The following is a 15640-nucleotide window of genomic DNA, read 5'->3' as shown; positions in this document are numbered from 1 at the left end:
TTTCCAATAGGAAGGAGACCAGAATTGCAATGCAACATTCCAACAGTGGCCTAACCAATGTCCTGTACAGCCGCAACATGACCTCCCAACTCCTGTACTCAATACTCTGACCAGTAAAGGAAAGCATACCAAATGCCTTCTTTACTATTCTATCTACCTGCGTCTCTACTTTCAAGGAGCTATGAACCTGCGCTCCAAGGTCTCTTTGTTCAGCAACATTCCCTAGGACCTTACCATTAAGTGTATAATTGCTGCTAAGATTTGCTTTCTCAAAATGCAACACCTCACATTTATCTAAATTATATTCCATCTGCCACTTCTCAGCCCATTGGCCCATCTGATCAAGATCCTGTTGTAATCTGAAGTAACCTTCTTCGCTGTCCACTATACCTCCAATTTTGGTGTAATCTGCAACCTTACCAACTATACCTCTCATGTTCACATCCAAATCAGTTATATAAATGAAGAAAAGAAGTGGACCCAACACTGATCCTTGTGGCACTCCACTGGTCACAGGCCTCCAGTTTGAAAAACAACCCTCCACCACCATCCTCTGTCTTTTTTGAGCCAGTTCTGTATCCAAATGGCTAGTCCTCCCTGTATTCCATGAGATCTAACCTTGCTAACCAGTCTCCCATTGGGAACCTTGTCAAATACCTGACTGAAGTCCAAATAGATCACATCACCGTTCTGCCCTCATCAATCATCTTTGTCACTTCTTCAAAAAACTCAATCAAGTTTGTGAGACATGATTTCCCATGCACAAAACCATGTTGACTGTCCCTAATCAGTCCTTGCCTCTCCATATACATGTACATCCTGTCCCTTAGATTCCCTCCAACAACTTGCCGACCACCAACGTCAGGCACACTGGTCTATAGTTCCTTGGCTTGTTCTTACCATCCTTCTTAAACAGTGGCAACATGTTAACCAACTTCCAGTCTTCCAGCACCTCACCTGTGACTATCGATGATGCAAATAACTCAGCAAGAGGCCCCACAATCGCCTCCCAAAGCTTCCCACAGAAGTGTAGGGTATATCTGATCAGATCCTGGGGATTTATCCACTTTTGTGTGTTTCAAGACATCCAGCACTTCCTCCTCTGTAATATGGACATTTCCCAAGACATCACCATCTATTTCCCTACATTCTTTGTCTTCTTTGTTCTTTTTCACTGTAAATACTGATGCATAATACTAGTATAGTAAATCCCTCATTTTCTGCAGCTCTACACAAAGGCTGCCTTGCTGATCTGTGAGGGGCCCCATTCTCCCCTTTAATGCCCTTTTGTCCTTAATGTATTTGAACCTTTTGGATTCTCCTTAACTCTATTTACCAAAGCTATCTCATGTCCCCTTTTTGCCCTCCTGATTTCCCTCTTAAGGACTCACTCAATCTATCCTGTCTATACCTTACATATGCTTCCTTCTTTTTCTTAACCAAACCCTCAATTTCTTCAGTCATCCAGCATTCCCTATACCTACCAGCCTTTCCTTTCACCCTGACAGGAATATACTTTCTCTGGATTCTCGTTATCTCATTTCTGAAGGCTTCCCATTTTCCAGCCTTCCCTTTACATTTGCCCTAATCAGCTTTTGAAAATTCTTGCCTCATGCCATCAAAATTGGCCTTTCTTCAGTTTAGAACTTCAACTTTTAGATCTGCTCTGTCCTTTTCCATAATCTAATAGAATTATGGTCGCTGGCCCCAAAGTGCTCCCCCACTGACACCTCAGTCACCTGCCCTGCCTTATTTCCCAAGAGTAGGTCAAGTTTTGCACCTTCTCTAGTAGGTATATCCACATACTGAATCAGAAAATTGTCTTGTATGCATTTAACAAATTCCTCTCCATCTAAACCCTTAACACTATGGCAGTCCCAGTCGATGTTTAGAAAGTTAAAATCCCCTACCATAACCACCCTATTATTCTTACAGATAACTGAGACCTCCTTTCAAGTTTGTTTCTTAATTTCCCTCTGACTATTAGGGGGTCTATAATACAATCCCAATAAGGTGATCGTCCCTTTCTTACTTCTCAGTTCCACCCAAATAACTTCCCTGGAAGTATTTCAGAGAATATCCTCCCTCAATCCAGCTGTAATGCTATCCCTTGTCAAAAATGCCACTCTCCCTCCTCTTTTGCCTCCCTTTCTTTTCTCCTTCCAAATACAGTGCATGCTGTTGGGTATTTCCAACATTTCCAGTGTTCATTTCAGATTTTAAATGATTTTCTTTCTACCGTATAGTTTATTAAATTACTGACCTCTGAAAATTTTCTTGCACTAGGTTGGTGTCCATGTATGCAAACTCATTTTCCAGGAAGCTCATTAAAGGAACAATCATCTAAAGTTGTATAAACAAATTTGTGTAAGTTAGTATAGCACATCTAAGATGACAAAGGTTTACATTTTAAAGCAAAATTACCCTTAAACATGCTAGGAATTGGGCGCACAGAGTTGGGAGAAATGCCAGCTATGTGAACCCAACTTCTAAAAATGGCTGCTCCTGGACACCAGACGTTCAGTCTTGGGTGTGCAAACAACATTAGACGTCAGGGTCAGTGACCTCAGAATTATTGAGGAGGACACTGCATTAAAGACAAGCTGGCCAGAAGCCCTACCTCAGGGGTCCAGAACTGTGTTCAATTTTTTTAAAAGTAATAATATAAACAATATCCCCCACCTCCCTATATCCACCCATCACAACTCCCACATCCTCCAATTCCAAAGTACATCCCTGTGGCCACCTCCACAATCCCTCATTTCCAAAACATGACCCTGTACACACACCCATGACACTTTATAGCCTACATGCCAATTTAGTGTGCCAACTTGGTGTTAACTCATGGCAACCCATGAATTCCACCCATCGCTGGTTTCTCTTCATTCTATGCTAACTCACCCAGTATCAATCATGGTTTAGATCAGAGTGGAATTGGAAAAACACAGCAGGTCAGGTAGCATCTGAGGAGCAGAAAAATCGATGTTTCGGGCAAAAGCCTTTCATCAGGAATAGGTCAAGGTCAGGAATAATGCAGAGGGCCGACACGTTCCTATAAAGATGCAGGGTGGTGCCAACAAGACCACAGACCACTGCGTGTCAAGGGCTGTATATGTTTGGGGATAAGGAAGAAAAAGTAAGATTTTGGCAGATTCCAAGAGCCCAGACAGATGAAGTCCAAGAGAAGCATAGAAACTCCAGGATGTTACTTAAAAAATAAATTAGGAGAGTGGTGGGGAGGAGGAGAAAACACTGGTGGGTAAAATAAAGGAAAGCTCAAAACGTATTTTATAAATATATTTGGCGCAACAGAATTAGCACCATTAGGGACAAAATTAGCAATGGGTGTGGTGCCCCAAGATGTAAGCGAGGTTTTAAATGTGGACTCTGTAATCATTATAGAGAAAGACAATGTAGGACAAATCTCCAAGCCCACATGAAATGTATTCAAAGCTGCTGTGGGAGGCAAGAGAGGAGCTCTAACAATCTTTATTTTAGAATTATTAGAATCCCTACAGCATGGAAACAGCCCCTTTAGCCCAAGAAGTCCACACCAACCTTCCAAAGAGTAACCACCCAGACCGTTTCCCTGTCCTATCATCCTATATTTACCCCTGACTAATGCCCCTAACCTACATGTCCCTGAACACAATGGGCTCTTTACCATGGCCAATTCACCTAACCTGCACATCTTTGGATGTGGGAAGAAACTTGAGCACCTGGAAGAAACCCACACAGACACAGGAGAATGTGCAAACTCCACACAGACTCCACCCAAGGCTGGAATCAAACCCAGGTCCATGGTGCTTTGAGGCAGCAGTGCTAACCACTGAGCCACCATATTATTACATCCTCTATGGGCACAGGGCTGAAGGACAGCTAATGTGGTACCATTATTCAAGAAGGGCACTAATAAAAACCAAAAAACTACAAGCCATGAGTCTAACATCAGAAGTATGGGAACTACTGGAAAAGATAAAGGGACAGCTTTCATTGAGGATAGTCAGCGTATCTTTGACTAAAAAAAATTGAATTTTTCAAGGCAGTTAGTTGTATAGATTAGGGTAGTGCAGTTGACATGCTCTTCATAAGGACTCACATGGGAGACTGGTCAAGAAGGTAAGAGCCTTTGGGATCCAGGTCATTCTGGCAAATTGAATCCTAAAATCAGCTTAGTGGCTGAAAACAGAGGGTTTGGTTAAGGGTGCTATTGTGGCTGAAAGTCTGTGCCCAGGGTTCAGTGCTGGGTCCTTTGCTATTTGTAGTGAATATTAATACTTTAGACATGAATGGAGCAGGTATGATCAGTAAGTTCACAAAGAAAACAAAAAATGATGATATGGTAAACAGCAGGGAGGAAAGCTTTAGACAGAAAATATAGATAGCTGGACAGATGGGCAAAACAGACAAATGGAATTTAATTCTAAAAAGTGCAAGGTGATGCATTTTGGGAGGACTGACAATGCAAAGAGTACACAATGAACAGTAGGACCCTAGGAAGTACAGGGAATCAGAGGGACCTCTGAGTGCATGTTCAACAGGACAGGTAGATAAGATGATTAAAAAGGCAAATGGGACGCTTCTGAAAATGAAAAATGCTGGAGAACACAGCAGGTCAGGCAGGTATCCACAGAGATAAAACAAGCTAACTTTTTGAGTTTAGACAACACTTCATCAGAGTGGACATGATACTTTATTAGTCAAGGCACTGAATACAAAAGCAGGGAAGTCATGATATAGCTTTATATAATGCTAAATAGGCCACAACTGGAGTACCGTGGTTATCACACAGTTGGGATTGTACAAAAGAGGGTGTAGAGAGATTCACTAGGATGTTGCCTAGGCTGGAGCGATTCAGCTATAAGGAAAGGTTGGGCAGACTAGGTTGCTTTCCTTAAAGCTGAGAAGGTTGAGGGGGATCTGACTGAGATGCATAAAGTTGAGGGGCGGTGATAGGGTAAATGGGAAGAAACATTTCCTCATATATAGTCAGACATGTCTGTAGCATAGAAAAATGCCCTTCAGCTCATTGCATCTATGCCAGTCAAAAACAGCCCATTAACTATTCCAATCTCATTTTCCAACACCTAGCTCATAGCCTTTTATACATTGGCTTCACAAGTGCACATCCAAATATTTCTTAAATATTATGAGGGTTTCTGTCTGTACAACCCTTACAGATTATGTGTCAGATTCCAATCTCCCTCTGGACGAAAAATATTTTCCTCACATCTCCTCTAAACCTTCCGTCTCTTACCTTTAATCTATGCCCTGGTCAATGATCCTTTATAAAGAAGAAATATTTCTTCCTGTCTAGCCTATCCCTCATAATTTTATACATCTCAGTAATGTCCCCTCTCATTTGACAAAGGGTCAGTTAGACTCAAAATGTCAGCTCTTTTCTCTCCTTACAGATGCTGCCAGATCTGCTGAGATTTTCCAGCACTCTCTTTTGGTCCCCTCTCATTCTCCCCTGCTCTAAGCAAAACAACCTCAGTCTCTCCAATCTGTCTTCATAACTGGAACTCTCCAGCCTAGACAGCATCCTGGTAATCTCCTCTACACCCTCTCCAGTGTTATCACGTCCCCCCCCCCCCCCCCCCCCACAGAAATTGGATTCCTAAACTATATACACTAGCTGTGACCCAACCAATACAGTTTAATCATGACCCCACTGCTCTTAAACTCTATGCCTGACTAATAAAGATGAGTATACCATATGCTGCCTTAACCATTTTATACATCTGTTCTGATACCTTAATGGACCAGTGTACATGCACACCAAGGTTCCTCTGATTTGGTGCTTCCCAGGGTCATGCCTGTACCATGTATTCCCTCACCTTGTCTGTCCTGCCCAAATGATCGAATTCTATTTGCCACTGATCAGCCCATCTAGATCTTCAATGTTCTAAGGGTTTCTGAACCAACCTTCCTACAGTCAAGTCTAAATCATTTCTACAAACCTCAGACAGCAAGGGTCCCAATGCCTGGGACTCCTGTGGAACCCCACCCTCACTGGGCAGACTTCCAATTGGAAAATTACCCCTCAAACATTCCCTCTGCTTCCTGACACTCAGCCAACTGTGGATCCAATTTGTCATTGGTTGTAAGCTCCCATGGGCGCTTACATTTGCCATCATTCTCCCATGGAAGACTGTATCTATAAAATCTTCAAAAGCCTTGTTGAAGTCCAAGTAGACTATACACCAAGTCACCTCTTCAAAAATCTTCAATCAAATTGGTCAGACACACCCTCCCCTCAATAAAACCATGCTGTCCCCTTCCAACTCTATTTTGATTTAATCCCTGCCCTCCATTTCACTGTTTGATCACATAGCATTGCCCTTTGATGTGAAGGGCACTGCTTGTCATTGGTCACTTGGTGTTTCTTTGCTTACTAGTGGTGGAAATTTGAATAAAGATTCGTGCACCTTGTGTCTTTCACAAAAAAAAACAGGAGATTACAAAAAAATAAAACCATGCTGACTGTTCTTGACAATCCTTAACTCTCCAAATGGACATTAATTCTGTCCGTCAGAATTACTTCCAATTGTTTCCCTACCACTGACTGGTCTGTATCTCTGCTCCATTCTTCAAAAATCACACAAACACCAGGTTATAATCCAAAAGGTTTATTTAAAATCACAAGCTTTCGGAGCATAGCCCTTCATCAGATGAAGTGAGAGGGACGATCACAGAATTTATGGGCAGAGATCGTACAAATTGTGAGTGGAGTGCAGGTAACCAAGGGTGTTAGACAGTGTGTGTAAAGTGTCAATAGCTAAACCACCACCAAAGGGATGACCTTTAAATTCAAATAAATGAGGCAGGGCGATAATTACAAAAAACCAAAAATGGTACTAGAGGTAAACCAAATGACTGAATAAATGGAACAAAAACAGGAGTTGCTGGAAAATCCCAGTATCATGTGAAGAAAAAGCAGAGGAAGGGTCACCAAATCCAAAACGTCAACTCTAATTTTCCTTCACAGATGCTACCAGATCTGCTGAGCACCCACAGCAACCCTTGCCCTTGCTTCTGATTAACAGCATCCACAGTTCTTTTGATTTTTATTTGACTAGAATAACATGATAGGTGTTAGAGTTGCATGCCGAGAGTCCAACCCAAAGTAATAATTAAGTTGTACAGTTTTGGATTATTTAAGGTAGAGAGGTCATAACAATTTACTAAGATTATGGTGTCAAAACAGGACAGTAAGGAAGATTTTATAGATACAGAACAGTGTGGTGGGGTTACATGTAGTGCGACACAAACCCAAGATCATGGTTGTGGCAGCCTTCATGGGTATGGAACTTGGCTGACAGCTTCTGCTCGGCAATTCTGTGTTGTTGCTTTTCTTGAAGGACGCTTACCCAAAAATTGGAAGCTGATTGTCCTTGACTGCTGAAGTGTTCCCAACTTGGGGTACCATTCCTACTGGCAATTATTGTGCAGTGTCCATTTGTTGTAGCATCTGCATGGTCTCACCAACATACCATGTCTCAGGACATCCTTGGCTGCAGCGTAAGAGATAGGCAACATTGGCTAACTCATGAGTATCTGTCATGTACATGGTGGGTGGTGTTCCCACGTGTGACGGTAGTATCCATGTTGATAATTTGACATGTCTTGCTGAAATTGCCACAGCAGGGTTATGTGGTTGATGTTGCCCTGAAAGCTGGGTAGTTTGCTGTGAATGATGGTCTGGTTAAGATTTGGCAGTTGTTTGAAGGAAAGAAGAAGTGGAGATGTTGGGATAACCTTGGCAGGATGCTAGTCATCATTGATGACATGTTGAAGGCTGCGAAGAACATGGCTTGGTCTCTCCAATCCAGGTGGGTCTGTCTTCTGAGGTGGTCATTGGAACAGGCGATCGATGAGCTGAGCACCATATCGCATTCTTATTAGGGCATCCTTCAAAATCTTCAGGTGTCCATTGCATTCCTCCTCATCTGACCAGATCCTATCTATGCATAGGGCTTGTCCATCTGGGATGGCTTCTTTAATGTTGAGGGCAAAGTAGTGCAACTTCATGACGTTATCTGTGGGCTTGTGGTAGATTGAGGTAGTGAGGTGTCTGTCCTTAATGTAGATGCGTGTATCCGAGAATGATACGGATTCTGAAGAGTAGTCCATGGTCATGTGCTCCATTTTTGATTAACAGTACTACATTCCTTTCATGTCCCATTTCAGCTCTTCTAATCTCCCTTCTAAGTTCCCTCTTGCTTATGCTGACCACCTCTAGGATTTCTGCTGCGTTAAGGCTTTGATATCTGCCAAAAATCTTTCTCTTAATCCAATGTTGTATATTCTTTGATATCCAGGAATGACAGGATCTGATGGTTGCATCCTTTTTCTTTATTGGAACACGTTAAAGCATCACAGAGTCATACAACATGGAAACAGACCCTCTAGTCCAACTCACCCCTGCCAACCAAGTTTCCCCAAACTAAACTAGTCCCACCTGCCTACACATGGCCCCTATCTCTCTAAACATTTCATATTCACGTACCTGTATAAATGTCTTTTAAAATATTGCAATTGGACCAGCATTTACCACTTCCTCTAGCAGTTTATTCCACATACAAACTACTACGTGTGGAAAAAAAAATGGTTCCTCAGATCACTTTTAAATATTTCCCTTACTTCTGAAGTTCCCCGCGCGAGGGAGAAGACCCTTGCTATTCACTTTATCTAGATTCCTCGTGATTTTATATACTTCTATAAAAGGTTGCTCCTCAACTCCCTAGTCTCCAGTGAAATTCCCAGTTAATCCAGCCTCTCAAAGCTTAGGCCTTCTAGTCCTGGCAACATCCTTGTAAATCCTTTTTGAACCTTCTCCAATTTAAATAATATCCTTCTTATCACAGGATGACTAGAACTGTACACAGTACTCCAAAAGTTGGCAGTATCTCCATAGTTCTTTCTTGAAAGCATCTTCCAGATCAGACACAGATTTACCTGAAAGTATCTGCTCCTGGTCCACTCTGGTCAAATCACATCTGATTCAATTAAAATCAACCTACCCCAATTGAGACCGTTCCTTGCTCTTTTCCATAGCAGAGGGGCCAATAAATAGGTCCATAGATTTATGATAAGGGGTATGAGGTTTAGAGGGGATTGAAGGGGAAATAAAACCACCCAGAGGGTGGGGAGCATCTGATTCTCACTGCCTGACAAGGTGGCAAGGATGGGAACCTCATAACATTTTAGGATTTAGAAATTAATTGCTGGGCCTCTTGCTGAGATATTTGTATCATTGATAGTCACAGGTGAGGTGCAGGAAGACTGGAGGTTGGCTAACATGGTGCCACTGTTTAAGAAGGGCGGTAAGAACAAGCCAGGGAACTATAGACCAGTGTGCCTGACCTCGGTGGTGGGCAAGTTGTTAGAGGGAATCCTGAGGGACAGGATGTTCTTGTATTTGGAAAGGCAAAGACTGATTAGGGGTAGTCAACATGGTTTTGTGCGTGGGAAATCATGTCCCACAAACTTGATTGAGTTTTTTGAGGAAGTAACAAAAAGGATTGATGAGGGCAGAGTGGTAGATGTGATCTATATGGACTTCAGCAAGGCATTCAACATGGGAGACTGATTACCAAGGTTAGATCTCACGGAATACAGGGAGAACTAGCCATTTGGATACAGAACTGGTTCAAAAGGTAGAAGACAGAGGGTGGTGGTGGAGGGCTGTTTTTCAGACTGGAGGCCTGTGACCAGTGGAGTGCTACAAGGATCAGTGCTGGGTCCTCTACTTTTTGTCATTTACATAAATGATTTGGATGTGAGCATAAGAGGTATAGTTAGTAAGTTTGCAGATGGCACCAAAATTGGAGGTGTATTGGACAGTAAAGGAAGTTATCTCCGATTACAACAGGATCTTGATCCGATGGGCCAATGGGCTGAGAAGTGGGAGATGGAGTTTAATTCAGATAAATTCAAGGTCCTGCATTTCAGGAAAGCAATACATGTATACATCCTGATAAGTTATGGTAAGGTCCTAGGGAGTGTTGCTGAACAAAAAGTGGAGTGCAGGTTCATAGCTCCATGAAAGTGGAGTTACCAGTAGATCAGATAGTGAAGGCAGCGTTTGGTTTCCTTTATTGGTCAGAGTATTGAGTACAGGAGTTGGGAGGTCATGTTGGTTAGGCCACTGTTGTCCAAAGAGATTCTACAAAACACTAAGGGCAAAAGAGTAACAAGGCAGAGAATAGGGACCCTCAAAAGATCAACAAGGCTGTCTGTGGAACCACAGAAGGTGGGAGAGATACTATCCGAGGATTTCATGTCAGCATTTACTAAGAGGATATGGAAACTAGAGAGTTTGGAGAAGTAAAAATAATGAGAACTTGACAACTGTCCATATTCCAGAGGAGCTTGTACTGGGTGTCTTATACATAAAGCTGAATAAATGTGTGAGACATGATCAAGTGTATCCCAGATCTTTATGGGAAGTTAAGGAAGCGATTGCTGGACCCCTCGCTGAGGTATTTGTATCATCAATAGCCACAGGTGAGATGCTGCAAGACAGGCGCCATTATTTGAGAAAGGTGATCAGGAAAGGCCAGGGAACAATACACTGGTGAGCCTGAAGTTAGTGGCAGGCAAGGTGTTGGAAGGCATTCTAAAGGACAGGATTTATATGGAATTAGAAAGGCAAGACGTGATTAGGGATAGTCAGCATGGCTTTGTACATAAATCACTAACTTGTACTCCAGAAAGATGTTCAAAAAGGTTCCACATAACAGACTGGTTAGCAAGTTAGACACCATGGGATACAGAGAGAACCACCTATTTGGATACTAAATTGGCTGGAAGGTTGGAGAAAAGGTAATGCTTTTCAGACTGGAGGCCTGTGATGAGCAATAATGGTGTAAGGATCGGTGCTCGGTCCACTGCACTTCTTCATTTATATCAATGATTTCTATGTGAATATATATGAGATACAAGTTAGTAGGTTTACCATAGACATCAAAATTGGAGGCGCACTGGACAGTGAAGAAGGTTACCTCAGCGTACAATAGGACTTCAATCAAATGGGCGGAGGATTGGCAGATCGAGTTTATTTCAGATAAATGTGAGGTGCTCCATTTTGGAAAAGCAAATGAGGGCAGGAATTATACACTTAATGGGAAGTTCCTGAACAAAGATACCTTGGAGTGCAGGTTCATAGTTCCTTGAAAGTGGAATCATAGATAGGTAGGGTAGTGAAGGTGTTTAGTGTACTTGTCTTTACTGATCAGTGCATTGAGTAATGGAGTTGGGGCATCATTTTGCAGCTGCACAGCACATTGATTCAGTCACTTCTGGAATTCTGCTTTTAGTCCTGGTCTCCCCGCTATCGGAATGATATTGTGAAACTTGAAAAGGTTCAGAAAAGATGCGCAATGATGTTGCCAGGGTTGAGGGTTTGAGCTATACAGGGAGAGACCAAATAGGCTGGGGCTGTTTTCCCTGGAGCATCGGATGCTGGGTGGTCACCTTAGTGGTTGATACAATCATGACGGGCATGGATAGGGTGAAATCCCAGAGTCTTATACACAGGATAGATGAATCCAAAGCTTGGGGGCACAGGCTTCAGGTGTGAGGGAAAAGATTTAAAAGGAATCTAAGGGGTAATGTTTTCCAGCTGAACATGGTAAGTGTATGGAATGAGCTGCCAGAGGAAGTATGGAGGCTGATACAACATTTCAAAGGCATAATTGGGTAATTGTATGTGATTAGCAAAAGGTTTAGAAGGATATAGGCCAAGTGCTGGCATATGGGAAGAGATTAATTTAGGATATCTGGTCGGCATGGACAAGTTGGACTGAAAAGTCTGTTTCCATGCTGTACATCACTATGGCACATTTGAGCTATTGGCAGAGGCTGAACAGGCTGGGGCTGTTTTTCCTGGAGCATTAGAAACTGAGGGGTGACATTATGGAGGTTTACAAAATTATGAGGGACATAGATAGGATAAAGTAGACAAAGTCTTTTACCTGGGGTGGGGGAGTCCAGAACTAGAGGGGATAGGTTTAGGTTGGAGGGGAAAGATAAAGAAGAGACCAAAGGGGCAACCTTTTCACAGAGGGTGAGCTGCCAGAGGAAGCTGTGGCAGCTAGTACAATTGCAACATTGAAAAAGGCATTTGGATGGGTACATGAATAGGAAGGGTTTGGAGGGATATGGGCCAGGTGCTAGCAGATGGGGCTAGATTGGGTTGGGATATCTGGTCGGCATGGACGGGTTGGACAGAAGGTTCTGTTTCCCTACTGTACATCTCTATGACTGAGAACAGACTGAACTTCTCCAGTCTAAATAACTGAAGTTCCCCATCCCTGGATCCATTCCTGTAAACCTTCTGTACTCTCTCCAATGCTTTCATTCTTCCTATAGTGTGGCTCCTAGACTGTACATTTCAGCTGAACTCTAAATAGTATTCTTAATAAATTCACCTTATTCTCCTTTTTTTGGTCTTCCACCGTGGGCGGCACGGTGGCACAGTGGTTAGCACTGCTGCCTCACAGTGCCTGAGACCCGGGTTCAATTCCCGACTGACTGTGTGGAGTTTGCACGTTCTCCCTGTGTCTGCGTGGGTTTCCTCCCACAATCCAAAAGATGTGCGGGTCAGGTGAATTGGCCATGCTAAATTGCCCGTGGTGTTAGGTAAGGGGTAAATGTAGGGGTATGGGTGGGTTGCGCTTCAGCGGGTCGGCGTGGACTTGTTGGGCCGAAGGGCCTGTTTCCACACTAAGTAATCTAATACTGATGACGTTTTAATTAAAATGTACATCAGCACCCCTTTCTGTTCCTACAGAATAGTACCCTCTAATTTATGCCGTCTCCCAAGTTCTTTCTACCAAAGTGTATCACCTTTCACACAGCTTCATCTGCCTCCTATCCACCCAACTTGTCAACATGTTTTGAAGTTCAACACCATTCTTTTCAGTTTATAACTCTTCAATGTTTTGTGCTGTCACAAATTATGAAACTGTCCCCTGCACACCAAGATCTAGATCATTAATAAGTATGCTGTTTTGGAAAATATAGGGGGTGATGGATTCTCAGGGGAACGTAGCACAAAACAGCCAAGTTTCTGGTATTGAGACTGGCTCTAATGCAATGAGGGGTACATCAGGTTCAAAGAGATCAATTGTGTTTGGGGATTCTCTAGTCAGAGGTACAGACAGATGTTTCTGTGGCCAGGAGCAAAAAAAAAATCAGAATAGTGTGCTGCTTCCCTGGTGCCAGGATCAAGGATGTCTCAGAGGATGCAGAATGTTCTCAAGGGGGAGAGGGGCCAGCAAGAGGTCATTGTCCACATTGGAATGAATGACATAGGAAGCAAAAAAAGGTTGAAATTCTGAAGGGAGATTACAGAGACTTAGGCAGGAATTTAAAAAAGGTGGTCCTCGAGAGTAGTAATATCTGGATTACTCCCGGTGCTACGAGCTAGCGAGGGCAGGAATAGGAGGATAGAGCAAATGAATGCATGGCTGAGGAGCTGGTTTATGGAGAAGGATTCACATTTTTGGATCATTGGAATCTCTTTTGGGGTAGAAGTGACCTGTACAAGAAGGATGGATTGCACCTGTCCTTGGAAGGGGACTAATCCACTGACAGGGAGATTTGCTAGAGCTGCTCAGGAGAATTTAAATTAGTTAGGTGTGGGGATGTGGGATCCAGAGAGATAGTGAGGAAAGAGATCAATTTGGAGAGAACAGAGTCAAACAAACAGTCAGGGCAGGCAGCAACAAGGTAGGACTAATAAATTAAACTGCATTTATTTCAACGCAAAGGGACTAACAGGGAAGGCAGATGAACTCAGGGCATGGTTAGGAACATGGGACTGGGATATCATAGCAATTACAGAAATATGGCTCAGGGATGAGCAGGACTGGCAACTTAAATGTTCCAGGATACAAATGCTACAGGAGAGGAAAGAGAGGGGGAGTGGCATTTTTGATAAGGGATAGCATTACAGCTGTCCTGAGGAAGGATATTCTCAGAAATACATCCAGGGAAGTTATTTGGGTGCAACTGAGAAATAAGAAAGGGATGATTAACTTATTGGGATTGTATTATAGACCCCCTAATCATCAGAGGGAAATTGAGAAACATATTTGTAAGGAGATCTCAGGTATCTGTCAGAATAATAGGGTGGTTATGGTAGGGGATTTTAACTTTCCAAACAGACTGGGACTGCCATAGTGTTAAGGGTTTAGATGGAGAGGAATTTGTTAAGTGTGTACAAGACAATTTTCTGATTCTTCCAGCACCTCACCTGTGACTATTGATACAAATATCTCAGCAAGAGGCCCAGCAATCACTTCTCTAGCTTCCCACAGAGTTCTAGGGCACAGCTGATCAGGTCCTGGGGATTTATTCACCTTTATGCATTTCAAGACATCTAGCACTTCCTCCTCTGTAATATGGACATTTTGTAAGGCGTCATCATCTATTTTTGTACATTCTATATCTTCCATATCCTTTTCTGCAGTAAATACTGATGCAAAATATTCATATAGTATCTCCCCCATTTTCTGCAGCTCCACACAAAGGCTGCCTTGCTGATCTTGGAGGGTCCCTATTCTCTCCCTAGTTACCTTTTTGTCCTTAATATTTGGATTCTCCTCAACTCTCTTTGCCAAAGCTATCTCATGTCCCCTTTTGCCCTCCTGATTTCCCTCTTAAGTATACTTCCATTGCCTCTATACTCTAAGGATTCACTCGATCTATCCTGTCTATACCTGATATACACTTCCTTCTTTTTCTTAACCAAACCCTCAATTTCTTTAGTCATCCAGCATTCCCTATACCTACCAGCCTTTCCTTTCACTCAAACAGGAATATACTTCCTCTGGATTCTCATTCTCATTTTTGAAGGCTTCCCATTTTCCAGCCGTCCCTTTACCTGTGAACAGAGAGTAGTACATCTATGGAATGAGCTGGCGGAGGACGTGGAGGAGGCTGGTACAATTGCAACATTTAAAAAGGCATTTGGATGGGTATATGAATAGGAAGGGTCGAGGGTATGGGCCAGGTGCTGGCAGGTGGGACTAGATTGGGTTGGGATCTCTGGTCGGCATGGATGGGTTGGACCAAAGGGTCTGTTTCCATGCTGTACATATCTATGACACTATATATCAGGAAAAGCAAGACTTCCAATATTGAAAAAAACCAAACATTCCATTAACTATAACCTGCTTCCTCTCTGGACATTTTTACATTCATATTGCTCCTGCTGTCCCTTTTATTCCATAAACTGTAACCTTTCTCAAGTCTATTTATTTGCACTGTATTGAATACCTTCCGGAAGTCTATATAAACCACATCTACAGCCTTGCCCTCAGCAACCCTCTGTCATCACTTAAAAATTGCCAGCAAGCTAGTTATCAATCATGTGACTTTGTTAAATTATGCTTTATAACAGTACTATTCAACGATTGGTGTGTTTTACTGGAATGAAGGCACCATGTCAATGCAGTTTGCTGTTAGCTCCCTTCATTTTCCCATTAGTCCTTCCTTGCTCGCTTTTCCTTCCATCCTCTCTACCCTTCACACTTCCTTCTTCCAAATTGCACAAGCTTACAGAGTGTCATGTAGCTTGGAAACAGGCCCTTCAGTCCAACTTATCCACACCAATTCCAATCCAATC

The 15640-nt window shown here is 42.7% G+C and overlaps 1 protein-coding gene across 4 annotated transcripts in view; it reads right to left on the bottom strand.

Annotated features, from left to right (window-relative positions):
- The window catches only part of unc13d (unc-13 homolog D (C. elegans)), a 169320-nt gene that overhangs the window by 30103 nt on the left and 123577 nt on the right, over positions 1–15640 (bottom strand). For all 4 annotated transcript variants that reach the window (XM_060844631.1, XM_060844633.1, XM_060844632.1 and 1 more), the window contains one exon: positions 2264–2343. In XM_060844631.1, the coding sequence (XP_060700614.1) occupies positions 2264–2343 (80 nt within the window). The remainder of the gene's footprint in view (positions 1–2263; positions 2344–15640) is intronic.

The sequence above is a fragment of the Hemiscyllium ocellatum genome, chromosome 25 (genome assembly GCF_020745735.1).
Source record: "Hemiscyllium ocellatum isolate sHemOce1 chromosome 25, sHemOce1.pat.X.cur, whole genome shotgun sequence".
Classification (NCBI taxonomy): domain Eukaryota; kingdom Metazoa; phylum Chordata; class Chondrichthyes; order Orectolobiformes; family Hemiscylliidae; genus Hemiscyllium; species Hemiscyllium ocellatum.
This window is presented reverse-complemented; position numbering and strand designations above follow the sequence as displayed.